The sequence below is a fragment of the Pagrus pagrus genome, assembly GCF_965226575.1.
Source record: "Pagrus pagrus genome assembly, chromosome: 3".
Classification (NCBI taxonomy): domain Eukaryota; kingdom Metazoa; phylum Chordata; class Actinopteri; order Spariformes; family Sparidae; genus Pagrus; species Pagrus pagrus.
Genome location: NC_140187.1, coordinates 9,873,267 through 9,895,784, shown reverse-complemented (window position 1 = coordinate 9,895,784; position 22,518 = coordinate 9,873,267). Strand labels below are relative to the sequence as shown.

The 22,518-nt window shown below is 40.9% G+C and overlaps 1 protein-coding gene across 6 annotated transcripts in view; it reads left to right on the top strand.

The window, feature by feature from the left end:
• slc12a5a (solute carrier family 12 member 5a) overlaps window positions 1-22,518 on the top strand; it is a 157,503-nt gene that overhangs the window by 113,361 nt on the left and 21,624 nt on the right. For all 6 annotated transcript variants that reach the window (XM_084348357.1, XM_084348355.1, XM_084348358.1 and 3 more), the window contains 3 exons: window positions 9,737-9,883; window positions 17,898-17,952; window positions 19,486-19,616. In XM_084348357.1, the coding sequence (XP_084204483.1) occupies window positions 9,737-9,883; window positions 17,898-17,952; window positions 19,486-19,616 (333 nt within the window). The remainder of the gene's footprint in view (window positions 1-9,736; window positions 9,884-17,897; window positions 17,953-19,485; window positions 19,617-22,518) is intronic.

Sequence of the window (22,518 nt, the reverse complement as noted above, 5' to 3'; positions counted from 1 at the left end):
CACTGATGGCGGTGGCTGCCATGCAAGGTGCCGGCCAGTACATCAGGAGCAGTTTGGGGTTCAGTATCTTGCCCAAGGACACTTCGACATGCAGACCAAGGGAATCGAACCAGCGACCTTCCGATAACAAGATGCTGGCTCTACCCCTGAGCCACAGCCACCTATCTAAATGATTGATAAAGCATTTTGTTGTTTGTAAACAGTGAAATTAGCATTACCTAAAGTTTAATTAACTATCAATTTACCATTAATTAATGCTGCTAGTTATAAAGTGTCTGTAAGCTGCTGTAAGCATTGGATGAAGTGGGCAGGGACACCAGAACATTTCTTTTCTCGTTTACTGCATGAGCAGAGGGAAGAGAGACATGGGTTACTGACCGAACACTCTGTAACAGTGATTACTGTTGGAATAAAGAGCTATTTAATACCTGTTTTATTAAAATATGTCATTTACGGCAGCTTTAATCGTCTAAAACTTATTATGACTAGTTCAAGAAAGTCCTGTCAAGCACATTTTCCATTACACATCAAACTTGGTTTTGCCAAGTAGAAAAACAAACAAATAATCTAGGTTTAGGAACTTTTTAACTGTATTTCTAAAGTTTTCTAGATTGTATTAAGATGTACCATTAGTCTCTGTTTATCGAATGATATGAAAATGTATTGAGGGTATTACAAAGTTTTAGAATTACAGCATTAGACATTATTGTCACAAAATGTCATACCTGATAAATGTCCAGACCTCATGATGAAATGCAAAAGAGCCACAACAAAGTGTCAAAATTGAAATCTCTGCCAGTGAGTGCTGCCAGTGAAATATTTAAATATTACAAAAAATATCACTTCCAGTTGATTGTGATGCTCTGGAGCATTTTGTCCCAAAACTGGCAGTCAGCCAGTGTCATCCAGGATAACAAGCAATCTGAAGCAATATGGGGCATTTTAATTCAACGTATTATCAGACATGATGGTACACAAACAGGAAGACCCTAAACAGAACCTGTGTCATTTGGGATAACACTAAAACAACATTTCAATACATATGAAATACATTTTTCCCGATTAAACAGTATTTTGCTCATTTGTAGACAGGTTTCTGCCGTGTAGAATACATTTTCAGGGCTGCTGACCTGAATTTCAGGGAGCAAGAGACTCAGTGTAGCTTCTGTTGAGCAGCACATGTGCATTAGTAGATAAGGAGACTTTCAGCCTTAAACGTGAGCGTGCGGCTGAATGGAGGTTTCACAGCTGGGGGGAACACATGAGGCTTTGTGGAGTCTTTTAACCTAGAATATTCTAGTAACACATGTAGCCGCTATTTCGAGGCGGTGAGCCTTCGGCACCACAGAGGACGTTAACAGTCAGTGTTTTACAGATTACCAGTGGATAACACTTTCGCACACACATGCAGTGTTGACCGCTGAGTGACTGGTTCATCCACAGCCGGTCATGGAGGCTGATGTTCGCTGGCCTCTCCTGTTCGCTGTCTGTTTAATAATTCAGCACACCTGAGCAGAAACACATTTGCCCTATCAGCTCCTGTTTGGCCAGCAGAGCGTGGCGATGGCGTTACAAGCTCCCAGACTGCCTCCCTCTCTGTCATTAGCCTCCCCTCTCCTCACACTCCCTCTGCCTCATCTGCTCCAGTTCATGCCTCTGTCTCTTCCTCCAAAACTTAGTGTGCTTACCTCCTCTCCTTCTCCTTCTCCTTCTCCTTCTCCTTCTCCTTCTCCTTCTCCTTCTCCTCTCCTCTCCTCTCCTCTCCTCTCCTCTCCTCTCTTTCCTCCTCCTCTCCTCTCCTCCCATCTCCTCTTTTTTGTTTCTATGCTCTCCTTACATTTTGTTTATTCTCCTTGTCTTGTGTCCTCTGTCTTTCCCTCCTCTCCTCCCTCCTACAGTAGACTCCTAGACTCCTAGATGTATTGGTGTAATTCCATCGAACATTTCATGATGTCAGTAATGTGATCCCACAATAATTTTTGCATATTGCGATCAGCTGGCCTCCAACGACAGATGCAGCTCTGATAAGGAATTAATAAGCATTGGACCAGAGGGTTTTCAATGTGCAGTAGATTCTGGTCCTGCTGGAGAGGATTCTTAAAAAACCCTGTAAGAAGTGATTTAGAAGACGACACTGGTTCTGCCAGCCTAAGCAGGTTGGCAGGGTGTCCCAGAGCCTGAGGGCCTGGACGTTTCCTTTCCTCTCCTTGCAACTTCTTTCAGATGTATGTGGCCTCCCCCCATTCCTCCCCCTACTCCTCTGCCCTCTTTCATTTCAGCTCCCCTGCAGCTACTGTAGCCGAGGATGTGAAGTTGTTTTCACCTTCCTCTTTTTAACTCTTCTCTCCTCCAAACTCTGATGTGTAGCAGGGAGAAAGTGCTGCTTTGCTAGCCTCAGCAGTTCAGGTGGTGTCCACAGAAGGGTCAGAATATAACTGCGGGGGGTATGAGAGAAGAGAAGGGAGGGAAAACAATGATCAATACAGTTTATGCCAAATAATATACAGTTTGAAACAACAGTCTTTGAGGTAGGTATAAAAGATTTTTAGGAAAGAAGTGTTTTGGAATAAAAAAACAAGTCTTTAAAGGTTCTGGAGATGAGATTTTAACATAAATATAGCAGCAAACAGCTTTTTGCTACCTGCTACCTGCTACAGGCTGCTAAAAGCCTTCAACTTAACTCAGAGCTGGTTTTTCCTTTTCTGGACGTGTAAGTAAGTTACACAACTTTACAGGCTAGCCATGGTAGCCAATTAGCTGTTACCAATACTATGAATTTGTTTTGCGTATGTTGAAATGACGAGATGTTGCTGAATGTTGTATATAACATCTTTATTACAAACCAGCAAAAATCAGTTGTATCACCTCATGTGAGAATTTTCTCTCAGGTTAAGGTTTGGTTAAGTTTATACTACTAAAACTAATGAGTAATGATCAGGAAGGATTTAAAGATGTTGCCACTGAACCAGGGGTGTCGCAATATAGTGATATTCACAATAACTGATATTAAAAACTGGATATTGATATTGTGTTAAAAATACACATATGAAAATATCATCTGTATAATCCAGCGAAGATGCTCGGCTTTGTGCATCTTTTGTTTATGAGGCCATCTGGTTGCCTTTTCACAAGTAATTGAGTAGGTGATAGTAATTGTTCTTTTTGTACACTTTTTTTTTTTATTGTGCAGACTCTCTCTCCACCTCCATACACTTATTTTGAGTGTGAATTATTAGCCAAAATAAGAGACAAAACAGGCGAGACTCTAAATCTCTAGATGACGTGCTGCTCATGCAGGCAGTGTTTTCCAGGGCATTAGAGGATCTGCAACAGTAAAACAACCCCACATTGTTTACATTGAGAGGACAGTAATTACAACCACAAGAACTCTCTTGTCAGGAAAGCTTAAACTTGGATTTTGAAAAGCACAAAATCAGTGCGGTCGCAGATCTCAGTGGATCCTGATGAATGGAGAGGCTGGAGAGACTGAGCCTGGTGAGGGGCTAGTGGTGAGTGGTAGGGCAGCAGGAGGCAGCTGAATCTGAAGTAGGTGCCACGGCAGATGCATCGAAAGGTCCTGTTGTGCATCTAACACACCTGAGCCATCCATTCAGTGGGCTGACTGCACTTCCCAGGGGGGTCAGGGTGCAGCTGTTCCTTCCTAGTTCAGTGGTGCCACACTGGCCTACCTGTGGCTCTGCAGCAGTGAGCGTTGCCTTTGCTCGCCGTGGCCCGCTCTCCGGGGAAATCACTCTGCCGGCTCCCAGCCCATTAAACAGACACTCATTCTGCCCGTGTGTGTGTGTGTGTGTGTGTGTGTGTTTCAGAGCAGGCGCTGGTCGGGACTGCAATCCTCGTCCACAAATGAACAAATGAGGCACCAATTGAATGAAAATAGAAAAGCGACACTTTCAATAAACGGCCGGCCTTTTTCCCCCAATAGGGTCCTTGAATCAATGCATACACAAGCGTTTCATCTGTTTTAGGCATTTTCTCAATATAGAGTCATTAGAAGCATCCATTAGATCACCAGATATTTTCATCTTGGTGGCTGTTTACCAAACCCACAGAGGTGTTTTATCATGTTCAGGTTCTCAGACTCGGTGTAAGCCCTCTCACTATCTATTATCTGTGTCTGTACATCTTATGTAACACCCAGGATTTCTAGCAGACAAACACTGTGTTTCAAAGCCCGCCTATTGTTGAATCTGGATTATAATTTATCACTCAGCTGTGAGCTGCCGCAGACACAGCAGCCAACATACGAGGCCTGCTTGATTGTGGCTCTCCATTGTGTGGGAGAGCAGGCGGGGAAAATGGCATTTTGCAGTCTGGAGAGGGTTATTGCCTACTTTGGTTATGTTGCTCTCCTGTGGAGTGTTGTGGCGCGTAAACACCTTTGTGCTGTAATACTGAACAGTATTTACACACGTTTTAGGGCCGATTAGTGTAATCTGTAATCATTATTTTCAGATGCCTTTTTCCAAGTCTACAGATATATATGAAACAATCAGGGGTGAAAGATGCACAGATGTTATCTTTTTTGGATCCTGCCATCTAACCTCAACGTACTATTTAAATTTACAAAGCATTACTTTTATCTTTGCTATTTTTGACTCTTTCTCTTTCTCTGTTTTCATCTGTTGAAATGATTTATTCATAAGATTCGTCCAAATAAAGGAACACGTCACCTTTTTGACTTCAAAACAAAGTCATTGTTTCAGAGATCCATTTTAATTAGAATCACCCACCTTGAACAGACCATCATCCTCTTGAAGGTGTTACATCTGCTATTGTACACCACAGTATGTAAATGCTCACAGGTTTTCCTCTAATAACTTACTTGTTATTACAAACTGACCTCAAACCGCTTTCTGCTGCAGCAGCAGTTTTGAAGCCGAACAACAAAGTGCTGATTGCAGGGGAACCTTTCTACCTGCAACCCCAGACTGCTAATGTACATTACACACAGAGTCCCTGAAGGACCTGTCAATGGAAACTCCGTCTTTTTTTTAATTACAGCAGTGCTACTGGGTGGGCTGGGAGACATGAAAAAGAAATAATTTTGGAGGTGAAAAAAGGTGGAAGCATGTTTGGTCACTTTCAGATTAGACGAGAACCAATTAAATTATGAGAGATGCTGCGATTGTGAAATTCTGGGTCGATGCAGACGTTTAAAAACACAATTTGGCCGATATGCACAGAGGGAGCAAAAAATACTCATATAATACAAATGTCGTTTTAAACATAGAATCCCATTCAGGGTTTCAGTATTCGTTAAAAAAAACTTTATTAAGATCCTTGACAAGCAGATGATGAAAAATCCTCTTCGCCACACACTGAAGGGCACAGTCGCAGTGAGTCACAAGCTCATTTGCATAGCTTAGACAACAGACAAACTGTGCACATGATTATCATATAGCGGGGGAGGTGACAGAGATGGACGAGGTTTGTTCTCCTGTGGAGGCCTCGATGTGGATCTTTGATTAAAGCACAATGAGGCTGAAGGTTGAGAGGTTCCCCGCTGCGAGGATTAAGATGTAGAAGAGGCAAGGTGGTAGGTTTCATGTCAGCTCTCCTGTGGAGAAACTATATGCACATGTGATAAATGCATCGTCACTCAGGATGCTAATTTAAGCAATTTCTTCAGTTGATAGTTGGCTGCCTTAATTGATTATCAGGTTAGCATTAATAATGTGTGATATTTGTTGGATGTTTTTTCAAACAAAACAAACCCACTGACTTGCAAAATCAGAATAAGCTATACAAGAAATAAAAATAACGGATACAGTAAACACCTAGTTACTTGAATGATAAACTAAATAACACAAAGTGACAACTTTATTTTAATTGCAGAGCTCCTGTCTGTCCCTATTCAAAAACTGGCCCCACAAAATCCAGCCCATATTGAGGCTACTAGATGGCTCAAACATAATAATATCAGCCTATTTATATTTATTAAATCACATCAACTACTTGTATCAAATGCATTATCTCATAGCAGTCTTTTGTATTTTATCTTGATATATTTGAAAACCTAAAGTGTTGCGATGTTAAAATGGAGATCATATAAGGTACAGTTTGACATTTTAAATAGATATGACACCTGATCCAGTTTTTCTTTTTCACAGTTTTTCTGACAGATGGTGCAGACTACATGTTTATAGCTAACTGCCTGAGTACATACATGTCAGGCTCCTGCATATCATGTTGCATTACTGTCATAATCAAGTGAAGATGTAGCACAATAAGTGATGCCGTATATGTGCACATACTGTACCACATGATATGATATGATATGATATGATATGATATGATATGATATAGGATATGATATGATTCAATTTGACATGTTCATAAACCATTTGCCGCTCTTCACAGCCAGGTTTCCAAAGTGATAAGCTCGCTAATTACAGTTCTGAGTGTGAGCTCTTGCTCTGTTGTTTATCTGAAGGAAATTAGAAGATAATTATATTTGCTGGTCCTGTTTGGACTTGCTCTCTCTCTCTCTCTGCGTCTCTCTCCTGCTCTCTCCTCTCCGCCCGGCAAACAGTGCATTATTAATGCTGGAAAGCGAGCCTCTCCAAACAAATCACATACTGTAGCATCACACACAATATTATTCATTTGATGTCAGCCACTTGTCAGGATGATTTGATTAAAAGTCTGGTTTATGAATTCTGCATCTGCTGTCGCTTCCCAGTGCAGGGCTGCGTTTGAACTCCTCCATCTTGTGTAGTGTCCATCCTGTTAGAGTGAAGCACTTTTAAAGAAATATATTAGTAGCCCTCACTGAGTGTTAGAGGTACTTTCCAAAGCAAATCATTATTTTATGATGGATTCTGGAGACATAAGACAAGATAAAAGCTTTCTGACTGATATTAGTCTTTGAGCTTGATGTCAATATTTGACAGTTTCAAGAGTCTGCAATAGGCTTTTTTCACATAAATGTAAAAGTTAATTTAATTAGATTTGGCTTTTAAAGAATTGTGACCATGAGCAGAACCAAAACAAATTGACAAATTGCTTCATGCAGACACTGTTTATACAACCCTATCGCCTATTGCCTGCAAACCATGGATATCTAGAAACTTTACATTTCTTTAAGTTACGTCTTTGCATTTCTTTAGGTTCCGTTTTATATTTTATGTCTAAATGATGGTGTGCTTTTGATCTGATTAGGTTTGGGCACAAAAACCAGGTTTAGGAACAAATCGTGTTTTGGCTTAAAATACCAAAACCTGGCTTCACATGTCCCAAAGTCTTGTCAAAAATATCTGGTTATTGTTGCCACAAACACAGCTGGAAATTGTCCCAAGGTCTCCTTAAAAATACCCAGTGGTGCATTGTTGAAAATGCTAAAACACGTGGTCCCTAGTTAAAAAATATCTCGTGGTTTCACACCAGCAAATGTTGAAACCATGAATGATAGAAACAAAACAGCCACTCGGGTCTCTCAAAGCAGTGACATTCTGTGTTGTTATTGACTGCTAGACATTTTAACAATCTTACTGAGTTTGTTCTTGTTAGCTACAGACAAAGAAAAATAGCAGGCACTGAAGCAGGAAGTTGAAACACTCTACACAGGCATCCATCCAAGACACAACTCAGAACAATATCTAAAAAATGTACAATTTAGTAGTTCAACGATATTCTAAAAAAAGCGTTTGGTAGACCGAACTGAAATAACACAACAAACAGCTCGACTAAATAACACAGATCCTAATCCTTATTTTGCTGAAACTGCTCATATGAGATGAATCCTTGTCGTCCGGCTCCATTTTGTTTCCAATCTGAGGAATAAACACCGTTTTTTGTGACAAATCCTCACTTGTAATAACATCTTAACTGACATAAACCACAGCTAATCAGCTTTCTATTCATCCTGTTTGTCTGCATTTAAGCGCAGAGATGCAGCATCTGTGATGTAATGATGTGACAGTTAAGGTCTGTGCTCTCGCTTGGTAAAATGGGTCATGGCTTGATATCGGCATAATTACCCTTCATTGGCCGAGCTGTCCTTGAGCAGGAAATGAATATTTCTCTATTATGTACAGGGTCAGCTGATGTGTCCTTCAGATTTAATACATGCCATCACATTGGTGCACACACGCACATGCATAAACGGTACACAAGTAAATAGGTGCGTACAAACACACACTCCTTAAAACCTTCAGGAAAAGAAACCAGCTATTAATCAACGTGAAGTGCGACAAAATACATCTTCAGTCTCAAAGTGTCAGTAATTGCCTTCGATGGATCGGCCTTGAAGCTGATTCCGGTTCTGTATGAGGACGTTCAGAGCAGCTCTCTCTTTGTCCACTGATCCACACCAGGGACAGCACTGCAGCAAAAACAACGAGAACAAATCCACTGCAAGGAGCCTGAAAAGAAATAGAATAATATCCATCCATCCATTGAGAAGATTGGTCCCTCTGCTGCCTCCTGTTCTCAGAGTTTTCTTTGTTTCCTTGACTCGAAAGGAAGTATTGTTCTGAAGATCAACAAAGGATTTACAGAAAGCAATATGGAAAACCCTGAAATTATAAAACAGCTATTAAAAGGTGCAATTTGTCAGATGATGTAGATGGAGGCAACAGAATCATTTAAGTTTTTAGATAATGAAATAACTTGCAAGGTCAAAATTCATATTAGGAGGAACAATAACAAGGAGAGAAACAAAGAATCTGTTAACGCTGACATTATTCTGTAGAAAACACACGTTAGCAATAAATAAAAAATGAAAACTTTAGTAATGTCGCAACAGCAGCTACTTCAATCCCTGAGCACCATATTAAAATTACAAATTGGGCCTTTGAAAGTAACAATCTGTGAAGTCCTACAAGTAAATGTCTGTTTTGCCTCGATGGCACTGTGGCCATCTGTAGACTGTATTGTCTCTGTGTTCTGTTTTCTTTTCACGTCACCCTCTGAGGGGAAAAAAAGGCAAAGAAACTACAAGCAAATATGCACACTGTGACTCCCAGCATGCACGGCTGCTGTGTTGACTTTCATTGATTCACTTAGACGGCCAAAGTGAAGCGGGAGTCATTCAGCGAGTGCTGCACATCTGGTGTGTCAGACGAATAAGCAAGCGATTCTAAGCTAAGCATTTACCTCCTGTGGTCTGATAGCCGTCAGAGATTCAACATTAAGGGGAGACGCGACAGGTGAAAACATTGTGTTTTCATAACACGTCTTCTTACAGAGAAGTGGGAGGGAAACATCCAAAATACATGTTCATGGTCATATCTTGGCCTGTAAGCTTACATTTTTACCTGTTCTCGATACCTGTTCACCTGTTCATGTGTTTTACAATGCATGTCTTTAAGTTTTTGGGGTTTTTTTGAGTTCTCATACTCTGAACCAGAAATCTAACCTTTACACCAACCTTTACAGTTATATGCCTTTCTATAACCTAAAGGACTTTACAGAGGGGTTTGTTCAGGTATCATTCATAGCCCGATTTGTATTTTTGTATATACATTTTATTTTATTCCTAAAAAAATGTGATGTGTCTTGTGATGTCTGCTGTTTGAAGTACTTTCTGATTGATGAGTGATAATAAATAAATACCTGAAATTCCCTTCTGTATAACAAGCCTGTCTGGGAAATGCAGGAGAAAACACAACAATCATGACAACTTATTGTGTTGCAAATGAAGCTTATTTATTAACCTCTTTCATCCATGAAATCTTCACAAGTTTGAGTAACCTCCCTCCTCATCCTCTTCCAGGCCCCCCAGCTCGGCACTCTGATGGGCGTCTACCTGCCGTGCATCCAGAACATCTTCGGTGTGATCCTCTTCCTCAGGATGACCTGGCTGGTGGGAATCGGAGGTGTCATCGGGACTTTCATCATCGTCTTCATGTGCTGTGCCACAGTGAGTGTGTCACCTACCTTTATTTTAGCCCACCGGTCGCAGCACACTGTCGCTGACCTGGTTTATCCTGAATTCAGACGGGCACACATTTAAAAGTGTCAATTAATTGGATGGAAGCATATTACTGCATACATGGCAGCAGAGAGAGGACGGGGTAATGAGCTGTGCAGCAGTAAAAGACACCAGATGTTCACCATTATTACCTTCACTGAGGGCAGTGGAGATTGAAGAATGAAGAGAGGGGTTGGGTAGTCTAGCATGAAAATTGAATGTATCATTCATACTACAGCTTTCACTTTAATACTGAATCTTCTGCTGGTTTGGGCCATCGTGCGCAATGCTGCAAATCAATGAGCAGCATTTCTATAACTCTTTTAGGAATGTGATGAAGTACCTTGATATATGAGATGTTCCTTTCGCTGGATTAGCCAAAAACCCACATTCCCATCTGGTAATTTTACCCGTAAACGGTTCCATAAATTTTCCCCATCTTGAAATATGTAGATATGGAAGTAAACACTACATATAACGTAACATCCTACATGGGATTAACTCTGGGCTGTAATTCTCTTCTCTCCCACCTCCTCTGTGGAGTATAAAAAACACCTGAGCACTAAAGTCAGCATTCCTGATCAGTTTGTCCAACTTCCTCCTGTTTGAAGCTTAGATTTAAAGGATAAGTTCGCCCAAAAATAAAAATGCAGTCATTATTTATTCACTCTCATGCCGACGAAAGTTGGATAAAGTTTTGTAGTCCACAAAAACATTTCTAGAGCTTCACAGCAAAACAGCGTCGCAGCATTCTCCTAAACAATTCAATTTTAAAATGTAAAAAAACAACAACCCACAAAATGGCTCCATACAGCTCGCATTGCACCCTGTCTAAAGTGGGTGCACAAGCTGGACCATGCATCAAGGGGGTGAATATTTTTGGGATCCCAAGGCATCCAGAGACTTGGATTGTATGGATCTGCTCGTCAGTGAGGTTATGTAAAGTTTGGAGAGAGAAGTAAAGGGACATTAAATACCCCAACACAATTGCAAGTGGTTTTCTGCAAACCACGGATATGTTGAAACTTTACACACAGCAAAGGGGCCACAGGTGGGAATCAAAACTGGGCCGCTGCTGAGGACTCAGCCTCCACACATGGACTGCACGCTCAGATGAGCTACCAGGGTGCCCTGGTTTTGGTCTTTTGATGTGATTTGTTGACAACAAGAAGAAAACAGAATCAGAACATCCCCAGACACATCACATCTGAATCATCCATATACACACACACGACTGCAGAAGATGCAATTCCAACCCCACATCATCATCATCATCATCACAGGTTCATCACTGCCTGAGATGTGGACCAACATGTGATAAGCACTGCAGCCTCTTCGCACATTAACATACTCACAGTTAAGAGTTTAGAGCTTAATTGCCTTTGGGAAATAACAACTATTTTTACTTTAATGATTCGTAATATTGACCCTGCTTCCAACCCAACGAATTTCAAGGGATTAAGTTTTGACATTTGTCTTATGTCCAGTTTGATCATACTGGACATGTGGCCGTAGCTGCAGTCACATGACATTAGCTGTGAAGGCCATCTTCAGAGATGTTGTACCACACAAGCTTCCATTTGAGGTATGCAGGGAAGGGAACGAAGGAAGCGGCCGCTCTTTCATTGCTCCAGTTGTATTTTAAAGATTCATCATTCGATCTGTGAAAAGAACAAAATGGATGATGACACACTGTGATGTTCCCTGGTTCCCATTAATGTCAGCGCCACGGAGCTGTCATGTGTCAGAGTGACTTTGGTGCTGGACTGACACCGTGTCGCGGCCTTCAGACTCGAATTACAAAAGACAGTGTCCCACAGGATTGGCAGCGTTGCTGTCAGTGATCTGAGTGGCTGTTACAAGCTGATTGTGTTTGACTTGTTTGATGCATGTGATTGTCAGGGAACATATAACGCGGCTCCAAACTGAACGCCTTACATTTTATCCATTCGGGAGAAAATAGTTATTATGTATGTTTATGTTGTCGTACAGGGCAGCTTAATTCAAACTGTGCCGTCTATCAGCCTGTCAGGGTTGTGTGTCTTTTCTGTGGTTTGCAGTGTGCGTTGTAGCAGGACTGTATGTTGGCATGTCTGTGTGTTTGTGCAGCCTAGATTCTCCTCTAGCACGGAGTGTATTTATAGAACAACCCCCTCAAATCCCAACCATAGCAAAGTTGCCTGCACAGACACACAGGCAATATGCTTCCCAATAATGTGCTGTGTGACAGTAAAGACAGCGCTTTGAAACAGCACACTGTATAGGCATTTTTCTGGAAGAGGGTCAAAAAAATTAAATCAAGGACAGAGTGCACAAATCTACTGCAATGATTGATTTTAAATGTACTTACATGAAACGATGAGTCGATTATCCAAATAGTTGTCGATTATTTTGACGGCAAAGTGATTAATCGTTGCAGCTCCAGGGACGTTTAACCCAGTTTAATTGTTTATATGTTTATTTCCTAATCAGGAATATATTCTGTTTATACTAAAGATAGCTTCAGAAATTGTGCAGTGTGTTAAAAAAAAAAAAGAGAAGAAGCAGATCAAAGCTGGCTCACACTTAAAAGGAAGCCATGCAACACACACACACAAACACACACTATGCTAAATCTCTCACGCTCACACACTGTAATGTCGTTGCATGTCATATACCGGAGAATTCAACCTCTTATACATCCATTCTGTTCCTCAGTGCTTCTCTCGCTCATTTCTTTCTCACCATTTCTGTCTTTCTCACACACACACACCCTCGTTTCTTATCAGTCACACCGTGCTCATTGCAGAGCCCCGGGGCGATAAGCCTGAGCGTGAACGGTGTGTGAGAAACCCCCACCTCTCTCCTCTTGAGCTCCTTACATAACACATAACCACCCAGTCCTCCAGGGGTTGCCAGCAGCACACCACAAGAGTGTGTGTGTGTGTGCATGTGTGTGTGTGTGTACATACATGTATATAGTGATCTCCACCTTAGTGAAATCCACAGGACTTGAAGTGGGAAGGAATCACGCGTGCTGTAAGGCTCGATGATAAACAGCGTGACCCCATGTTTTATTCACGTGAATGCATGATGGGATATCACTGACGGAGCACTTTTCATTAGATGCTCAATCACAGCAGCACATATCTGTCCACGCTGTTATTTCTCCGTCACGCGGCATTTTGACAGGATATTAACGAGCCGCCGAACCGTTATTATACGAGGAATGTGCCGGCGTGAGGAACAGCTCTGACACGTTATTCCATTAACCATGAAATTATACACACAAGCATGTAAAACGTCAGTGTGTGACTGCAGACGGTGTTCTCCGAGCCGGTATATTCAAACATGTGGTGCGCGTGTGTATTTTTAGCCCGGATAATGAATGCAGGCTCGTCAGTGAGATAAAATGAGGTTTAATATTCTCGATGGAAAGTCATCTGTTGTTTGGCCCTCCTCATTACTTCCAGGTCTTGAATCCAAATGCTGCGAGGGGAAGGGTGGTCTGCCCTCTGTCGTGACTCATTTAAATGCTAAGGATGCTTTTCTCCCCTCATCCCTTTCATTTTTTACTCTCATCTCTCTCGCTTCCTCAATTTCTCCAACCCTTTTTTCATTTTACTGTCTCATTATTTCGCCTCTCTCCTCTCTTTTGCTTCCTCTGCCTCTCTCTCCCTCTCTTTCCACCTACAGTCCAATTTTTGTCCCGCTTCGCCACCTCTTTTCTCCTCCCGCTCACGCAGCTGCATCCCCGATGTCAGTCGGAAAGTAAAAATCACCTCCGCCACCTTCGCCTGACATGTTTGCCTTCTACCGTTCACCATCCGCGGGGATTTCACGTGATAAACAGCACACTGAAAATAGAAATCGACCGTACCATTGTATGTGAATTGATGAAGTTGTACTTGACAAACTATTCTGCATTTGTGTAATGAAGCGTGCTAATGAAGCTCGCTCTCAGGGCAGCGCGAAAAACTCCATTCCTGTCAAAACCAATTTCTGCTCAACTGCGGAGGTCGATTAAAGGCCAAATCAGAGTTTGTCTGTAGCTTTGGGAAGTAACAGACCTAAAGTGTCCTCTGCAGTCAGTGTCGCGGGTAAATCAGCGCGAAGACATTTCTTCAAAAACGAAAATTAGCTTCTTCATCAAATACATTCCTCGGGCTCAGCCCGTAATCCTGATGGCTTAGCAATTAATCAAGTTTCACTAGCATTCACACTGCCTTGGAAAGAAATCGCCTCTTTTGTCTGATATGTAAGCTGTCTGCTGTTGTACCACATACGAACAAGACAGATGGCGAGGCGGCATAATCTGGCGTTTTCTACTGGCACGCGTGGAGGCCAGAAGGCATGTGGGTGCATGTGACTTTGGAGGTAAAGGCGCTCACAGAGGCTCCATAGTGTTAGCAATCCAGAGTACGGTGTACATCAGGCGAACGCTGAAACCTTCACAGTTTTAGGTTACCTGTACTGCCTGAAAGTGGGACGATAAAAACAGGCCACAGGCTCTGGGTCAGTGGGAAAAAAAGATGCTGCTCATCCTGCAGAACTCCGCTGCCTCCGGTGTCAGTCCACCAATCAGCTGCTGATTCACACACGAGGTCATCGGGGTGAAGTAGTTGGGCTTTTTGGCTATCAATCATCTGACCAGGGAAAATAAGATGCAAAAAGAAGAAAATGTTAGTCTTAATTTGTAGATATTTAATCCACAACATCTGCTCTGAGGACACATCAGGTTCATTTACATGACTAAACTAGTTTGTATTTACTCAGTCTAAGTCATCTTTTGTGTTCCTGACAGCAGCCGATTGATGACATTTGTTAATGTCTCCGTCTGCAGTGACGCCCGGAGGGTCATGTGCAACAAAAGTAGGACAGTGCTAAAAGTAAAGGTAAAGTGACCACAGAGGATTTCGCTTTAAAAAAAGAGCTGGAAAATGACAGACAGAGCATGAGGAACTAACCAGAGGACAGAAGTGAAATTACCAATCTCGCCAGAGACAAAATGCTTGAGTGAGTTTCGAAAGGTCACCGTATCCTGTCTGGAGCTTGTTATGATCCAGACAGAAGCACGTCTTGTAGACATTGTTACCACTGGAAAGAAAATGATAAATCTGATTAATGGGTAGCGATAATATCCATCCAAAGCTATCTCATGAAAGGTAGATAGTTACTGTAGCTGCACCTGTCAAACTGCACATACATGTGCATCATACGTAGTTATTTATGTTTTTAAAGACAAAATCAAGGCTTTTGGGAAAATGACTCGTTTCTACCCATAGTTTTGTTGTTTCTTACAATTACTGTAATTCAGAGCTATGTATTAAATCTAATGTACAGTACATCAACCATATTTAACTGTACTATTAAGTCTTAATCGTATAAATCCATGTACAGTTGTGTGGTGACTCACTGACTCAGTATGCGATGGAGTACCTCTGCATGGCTGCTTCCCACATCAGATAAAACACTTAAACAATTACTGTCTTATCTGCTGTGGTGGGAGAGGAGCTTGTGGCCTCATTATGACCAGATTAGAGAGAGGAACAGAGCCCAGTCCCACTCAGTCTTCACTCCTGATCGTCAGTCCATCGGGCCCTCAGGTGACACTAACCACATTACAGCCTTCATAGAGCCAGACGCAATGATAGTCCGACATAACCGGCTGGGACTCACCAGACTCCCATGAAACGTCTCACACTCTCTGTTGCTTTTATTAATGCTCTAAGATAAAATAATGTTCGTAACAGGGAAGATGTTGTGATTTCATTCTTGAACAACACAGCAATGTCCACATACTAATAGTAAAATATAGGATAGGAAGAATAATCATTACGCTATTCATTGTTATTAATAATTGTAGTAGTAGTACAACAGTAGTTATAGTTTTATGACATTTATGAGTACAAAGCACTTAGCATCAAACCCATTAAACCACTAAATTCATAATAGAGCCTGAGAGATACTGGACTTTTTAAAGCCAACACTTATATCAGTGTGTTTAAAAAATAAGAACAATATAAAAATAAGAATTACAATTTAGGATATTAAAGATTTGTCATTAACATATTTACATACAGGCATATCTTTAAAGTTAACTCTTGCACGCTGCCAGTATAATGGTTTTTGTCCAAATAACTGTATAAATAATAAAATTCCTCTCAGTCTCAGCTGCACTTTGTTCTCTGCTATTTATTCAACCTTTTATAAAGTCACTTGTTTTTTGTTTGATTACATTTATTTCACTGAATATCACTTATAATACACATGAAATTTATCATCACAACTTTTTGAACAGGTTAAAAAAGATAGCCAATAATATCATTATTAGACAGGCACCAATACCTTGACATGGCTTCAAGTCAAGCTAGCATGGCTGTAGACTTAAACTCTGTTTTTTTTCCCTTTTTGTGTCCTTGTTTGTCTTTTATTAGTTGGATGTATTAGACATATTGATTGTAAACTTTCTTTGGTAAACTGACATATAATATAACTTCACTGGAAATTGAATGTAATGAAATCAAATGGAAAATACAATTATTAGATGTATCTGTCAGGCTCTGATTAATAGTCTGAGAAGATGAAAAGTAGATTTGAACTTCATATTGTGACATGTGTTTACCTTTTTTAGATTGACAGCATACAGTAGCTGTTTATCATAGTTGACATTTTAACAACCTGGCTCGTACCACTGTTGCTGCGGCTGTGAATGCAAAAAATGTGTTACAAATATTTTTTTGCATTGTTGTTGTATTATTTACAAATCAAACACTGAAACACTCACACATACTAACAGCTGTATCAAAATACAATGGACTATAAAAAGTTGTATTTTAAACATTGAAACAATGACTAAAACAATTAATGCATTAGCAAACAGGCACAATGACATTGGAAAAATAGTAATACAGCAGTGAGGCAGTATTTACAGAGAAGTAATAAAGAGGCAAATAAAACTAAAAGCTGTTTTAGGAGGTGACACTGATTTTTTTTTTTTTTGCCAGCCTGCTCTCACTTCTCCTCCTCATGCTTCTTCCTCTCTCCGTCGCTCTCTTTCATGTGCAAGGAAAGTGAAAAGACACTCAGAGATTCAACAATAGCGTTTGAAAGAATGATGAAATCTTAATGCTGTCTTTGTACTGTCACGCACAATATCTCTCTCTCCATTTCTCACTTTGTCTTTTTTTATTTTTCTGGCCTGCACTTCCACTCGCTGCGTTCGTCTCTGCCTCTCTTCCTCTGCAGGGCAGTGAAGGCCGGCTGTTTGTGTTGCAGGCAACTGGTGCTCTCCATTCTAGCATGCCCTTACATTTCTTCTGGTGTTTTTCTCCCTCTCCACACCAGAGCTACATTAGAGTTGTCATTGGCTGTCTGAATGTGCTCTGACAGCTGTTGACAAGCCCGGTGGCATTATTATTTATCTAATCAACAACCATGTCGCTTTAGCATTTAGCACTGAGGTGCATCTGTGTTGTCCTTACATAAACTCCATCACAGGCTGTTTTGATATAATATACCACAGGCCTGACACTGTTATGATGGACATCACTGGGAAGAAATGAGAATCTAGAAAGTTAACTTCGGACTAACTTTTACTATAAATATTAAAACAGTGGATGGTTCTTAGCCGTGCTAGCGGCACTTATCTACAGATTACAATGTCTGTGGTTGGTGGTCCACTTTAGACTGAAATGTGTCAACGACGATTGAGTGGATTGTTATAAAATTGTGATACATGAGGACAAATCTGAATGACTTTAAGTGATCGTTTAACTTTTTCTTTGGCACCACCAGCAGGTCAAATGCCATTTATTTGTTGAATTAGCAAAGAAGACAATAAATGATACGTTTGAAAGGGTTTAGGTTTGAGAAACTCTACAAGAAACTCTTTTTGTCCACAGTATTTTTTGCAGAAGTTGTTAAATATGATTTAATTTTCTGTTTTCTTCTCCTCTGTCGTTTCCCCTCCCTCTCTGTGCAGACCATGCTGACTGCCATCTCGATGAGTGCCATCGCTACCAATGGAGTAGTGCCAGGTGGGTGAGCAGACGCTGGCACCACACAGTCATCACTGTTTGAGTCTGTCCGCTTCTAAATTTCTCTTTTCACTGATTGCTTTTGGCACATTACACCCAGCGCAGCTTGATATCCCCAGAAACATTTAAAGCTTTAGTCTGGGATCTTGTGCACTTTAACTCGTCGTCACACAACGTTATTTACACAAAATAAAACGTCCGCCAACTGCCCGACATGTTAAAACAAATGTATGTGTTTGTGTCTGTCTGCAGACACATTAATGCACACGTTATGTGGCATAGCTTATATTTTATAATGTGAGTTTATGTAGTAATGATGGCCTGCGTCTTACCAGTTGGTGTGTGTACAGCAGGGGTCAGAGCAAATTACAGGCTTGTGGTGAAGTGTGGAAGTGTATGCCAATTATAACTGTCTCTGATATAACTGGTACCAGCCTTTATGCTGCTGCGAAGTGCTGATTAAGGTCTATTTATTTATGTTCGGTTAATTCATTTGCACGCCGTTAGGAAATACAAACGCTGTTTAAAAAAAGATGAGTCACAAGAACAGCACAACTCAAATTACAGCTATTGGGAAGCAGCAGTCACACAGATACCTTATAAGTTGATCAATATAAATATGATATGATATCTTTTTTATATATTAATGATATTAAATGAAAACTCTGGGGTTCCCGGTTGATCATTTCACAATTCAGTAATCATCTGGCATTATTTGGGCCTCTGGTAACATAATTGGCATTTGTCAACAATCTTTACATTATATGGCACAAAAATAAATGAACTGACATTAATTATGATAATTTTTTAGCCCCAAGTGGTGGCAAAAATAAAGGCACGGGTTGATATGAAAATTTCACGTCGCATTATGTCAAAGATGTGTTGTGTTGTGGAGATATCTACTGAAATTAGCATGCTAACCAGCTAACCTCGAGCCACTTTGTAGGGTGAATGTCTGATAGTGAACAACACCAACACTGTCCCCAATCTGAGCAGAGTCAGCTAATACGACCGCTAGCTGCATGGTTAACTGAGCTAACTAGCTAACGGCAGCTACAGTTAGCAGCAGTTAGTAGTTGCTGTCCCCTATTTTTGGAGTATGATTTTCACAGGTGGTCAATTCTTGCATATTGCACCGGTAACTTGTTTTTTATGGGGGATGCAATGTGAAAGCCATGCCTTCAGCCACAGGTTTAGACAATTCAGAAATAAATTAGCAAACCAATAAAGGACTGTACATCAGCGAGCTAGACAACTTTTTCAAGATGTTCATTTGAGGATTTACATGATTATCCCGATAATGAAAATTCACCATAATCAACTTATTGTTTAACGCAATTCATTATAAAACCTTTTATCGTCCCATCTCGACTCAAAAATCAAACTTAAATCCAATAAGTTGGTTTGTGTCTCCTAAATAATGTACTTAAGTGATGAAAAACACCTTGAGAGATTCATAAAGTTGCACATTAAAAGACAATGGCCACACATATTTCTGAGTGTTTCTGTTAACATGGTTGTGTTTGTGTGTAGCTGGAGGCTCCTACTACATGATATCCCGCTCCCTGGGCCCTGAGTTTGGGGGAGCAGTGGGGATCTGTTTCTATCTGGGGACCACCTTCGCTGGAGCCATGTACATCCTGGGGGCCATTGAGCTCCTCCTGGTGAGAAACATCCTCTCTACTCCTCTAGCATTCTCGTACTGTCATCATCAGGGTGTCTGCTTTATCATTTTTTAAGGGTATAATTTTGCGCCATTGAAAGTATTTACAGTGTGAGCATTAGCATCGATTAGCATAGGATTAGCATTGAACAGCCAGTGTGGAGTGGAGCCCGGATCATGGGACTCATCCTGCAAATGACTCAACCTTGATAACAAATTAAACGTTCTAGATATAAAACAGTACATCTCTCTGCAGGTGCGCGGCCTATCGCTCGCCACAGATTTATTCTGAGACCGACTCTGGTTAATAATGGGTGGAAAAATTTGACAACATTTCCAGAACAGCTGCCAAGTTTTCTCAGACTGTAAATTAGACACAAAGACCAATGACAGCGCAGTGAGTGGGTTCACGTTGATGTGCGTAAAGTAGAGGACTGTCAACTGTCTCTTTTGTTTAGCCTGCTTGCAATTTCAAGCTAATTCATCCGTGGCATTGAAAGGGAAAATGATGGGATAGCTTTGCCAGGTTAGTAGAGGATGACCACTCAAATCACAGCATTTCCTTCCCTGTAGTAAACTCTGCAGCATCAGACTTGTCAGAGTGGGAACACAGACACAAAAGCTGCTCTCGAGAGGAAGGCGATGTCACTGTGCAGCAAGTGCAGCGTTTGCCGCCACTGAATGTGACCTCTTGATCAAATTACGTCAGTAATACATAGAAGATTTGGTTCCATGTCGCTCTGGTCCAGGAATATTGCTGCCAATGTTGGAAATGGTTCAATGATATGAGGCAATGAGCCAAACAGAACCAGAAGCACAGAGGCATTCAAAAACCAATCACTGGTGTCTGCTGAGGATACAGTTAATCTTTCTGTCTTCTCTTCTCTCATTTAACCAGGAAAGAGTGTTATTGATATTTAAGTGTCTTTTTGAGATCTGGCCTATTTTTCTAATCAGGCTGGGATACAATTTTGTTTTGCACTTTATTATTCAATCCGACATTAACTTAATGTGAGCCAATTTCTGTTTGGGAGCAGGGCTATTATATCAGTCAGTCAGCGCTTAGCTTATAAACAGTTAGAGGTTTTTGGACATACTGTAAATTGTCTTGCCAAGTTAGATGAGAGGTTTGATAAAAGACATAACATGTTAATTAGTTCCTTAAAGGTGCTGGTAGGCGGATTTTGTTACCTTTGATCAGAGCTATGCTAGTTCTTTCTGCCTGTTTCCATTCTTTATGCTAAGCTAAGCTAACAGCTATGTTGAGAGTAGCTTAATATGTAGCGCGCGCACACATGAGAGTGGTATCAATCTTCTCATCTATGGAGAGTTGACCCATGATATCGCTCTGCTAACTACTATGAGGCACAGGTGTCCTTTACACCGAAGACGCTGAGGACATGTCCCCACTGCTTTTTAAAATGACCAGTTTTGCCCCATCAATCTTTTTAAAGCATAATTTGTTTTTTTTAAAAATCAAATAAAATCAGATTAAATGAATTTTGATGTGCTATAATGCTATTTTTTCCTAACATAATTATCTACTCTGACCTCATACGATCACCTCATTAAAAAAAAGGTCTTTTTCATCTGAGCCCTTGTGTCCCCATCACAAAAAAAGTGATGCCCTGGCCACGAGGCATGAGCCAAGGGTTGAGTGCAGTTTAATATCATGGGCACATTTTATCGGATAAATGTCCGAATGAATCCCCAACTTCAAGTGCGAGTCATTAAAATATTGCAATGTTTTAGAGGAAGAGAAAACAGGAATTTTTACATAAAAATGAAAAAAACAACTTTTTTTTTTACATGTGTTTTGCATTTATCAACACAACTGGCATTTTTTTTCACTGTGTCTTTAAAAGGTTTTTTATCAAAGTCTAATAGAGCAGAATATCATCCAGGAGGAGTTTTTGATGTCTCTGTTCTCCTTGAGCAAACTGCTGTGCTGTCTGATTGTTGCAGTCACTGACACTTCAGTCCAGAGAAATTAACGGTGAATTGGCTAACGTGAAAAGAAAAACCTGTGTCTTCTAACAAGCGCCGCTCTCTGCCACATGAGTTCTTCTCCTTCAGTTGATTTTCCTCCTCACTGTGCTTTGAAGCTATTTTTTCCCCAAGATGTGTGTTCTTCGACGTGAATTTTGATCGGCTGATGAAATGCAGGGATCTTTCATCTCGATCTTCATTCCTCTCCTCCTCCTCCTCTTCCTCCTCCTCCTCCTCCTCCTCCTCCTCTGCCTTTTATTCCACATTTCTTCCACTGCAGTCCCCCATGCTGCATGGACTACTGGGTAATTATGCAAATACTGCATTAGCGAGCGATCAAGACACTGGCGGAGTAACAAGACCATTCCTTGAAACAGCCCTCATCACTTTGGTCCACTGTTATCAACATAGTGTGTTTTCTTTTTTTTTAAATTCCTCCGTTATTCTCCTTCTGGATGCCTCTAATGGATATGCAGAGTTTGATCATGCCTGGAGGTTAATTCTGTCTTCTGGGTCAAAGCTGGCTTAGTTTCCATTGTAAAATAACAATCCCTGCAGAATTGTAAGGATCTGGAGAAGGCTGATTTGAATATGTTTCATCCTTCCACCCAAGCCAAGAACACAAACTGATGCTGCTATTTTGGGAAGCATGAACAGTTCACAGTGAAGCAGGAGATTTGTTTGCCTAGTGATATGCTGTTCTTAGCATCAGATCACTTTCTCCAGCCGAATGACCGTAATGAGCCATGACTCCCTGCTTTTTTCCTCTCAGTTTAATTCCCCCTTCATGGCGATTCAACTGTTTTGGGTGGAAACCAAATGATCGTTTGACAGAAAAAGAGAGATTCCCACGTTATGCAACGGCTCCGCCATGAATCATCTAAAGCTGATGACAGATACTGACAGGCTAATTA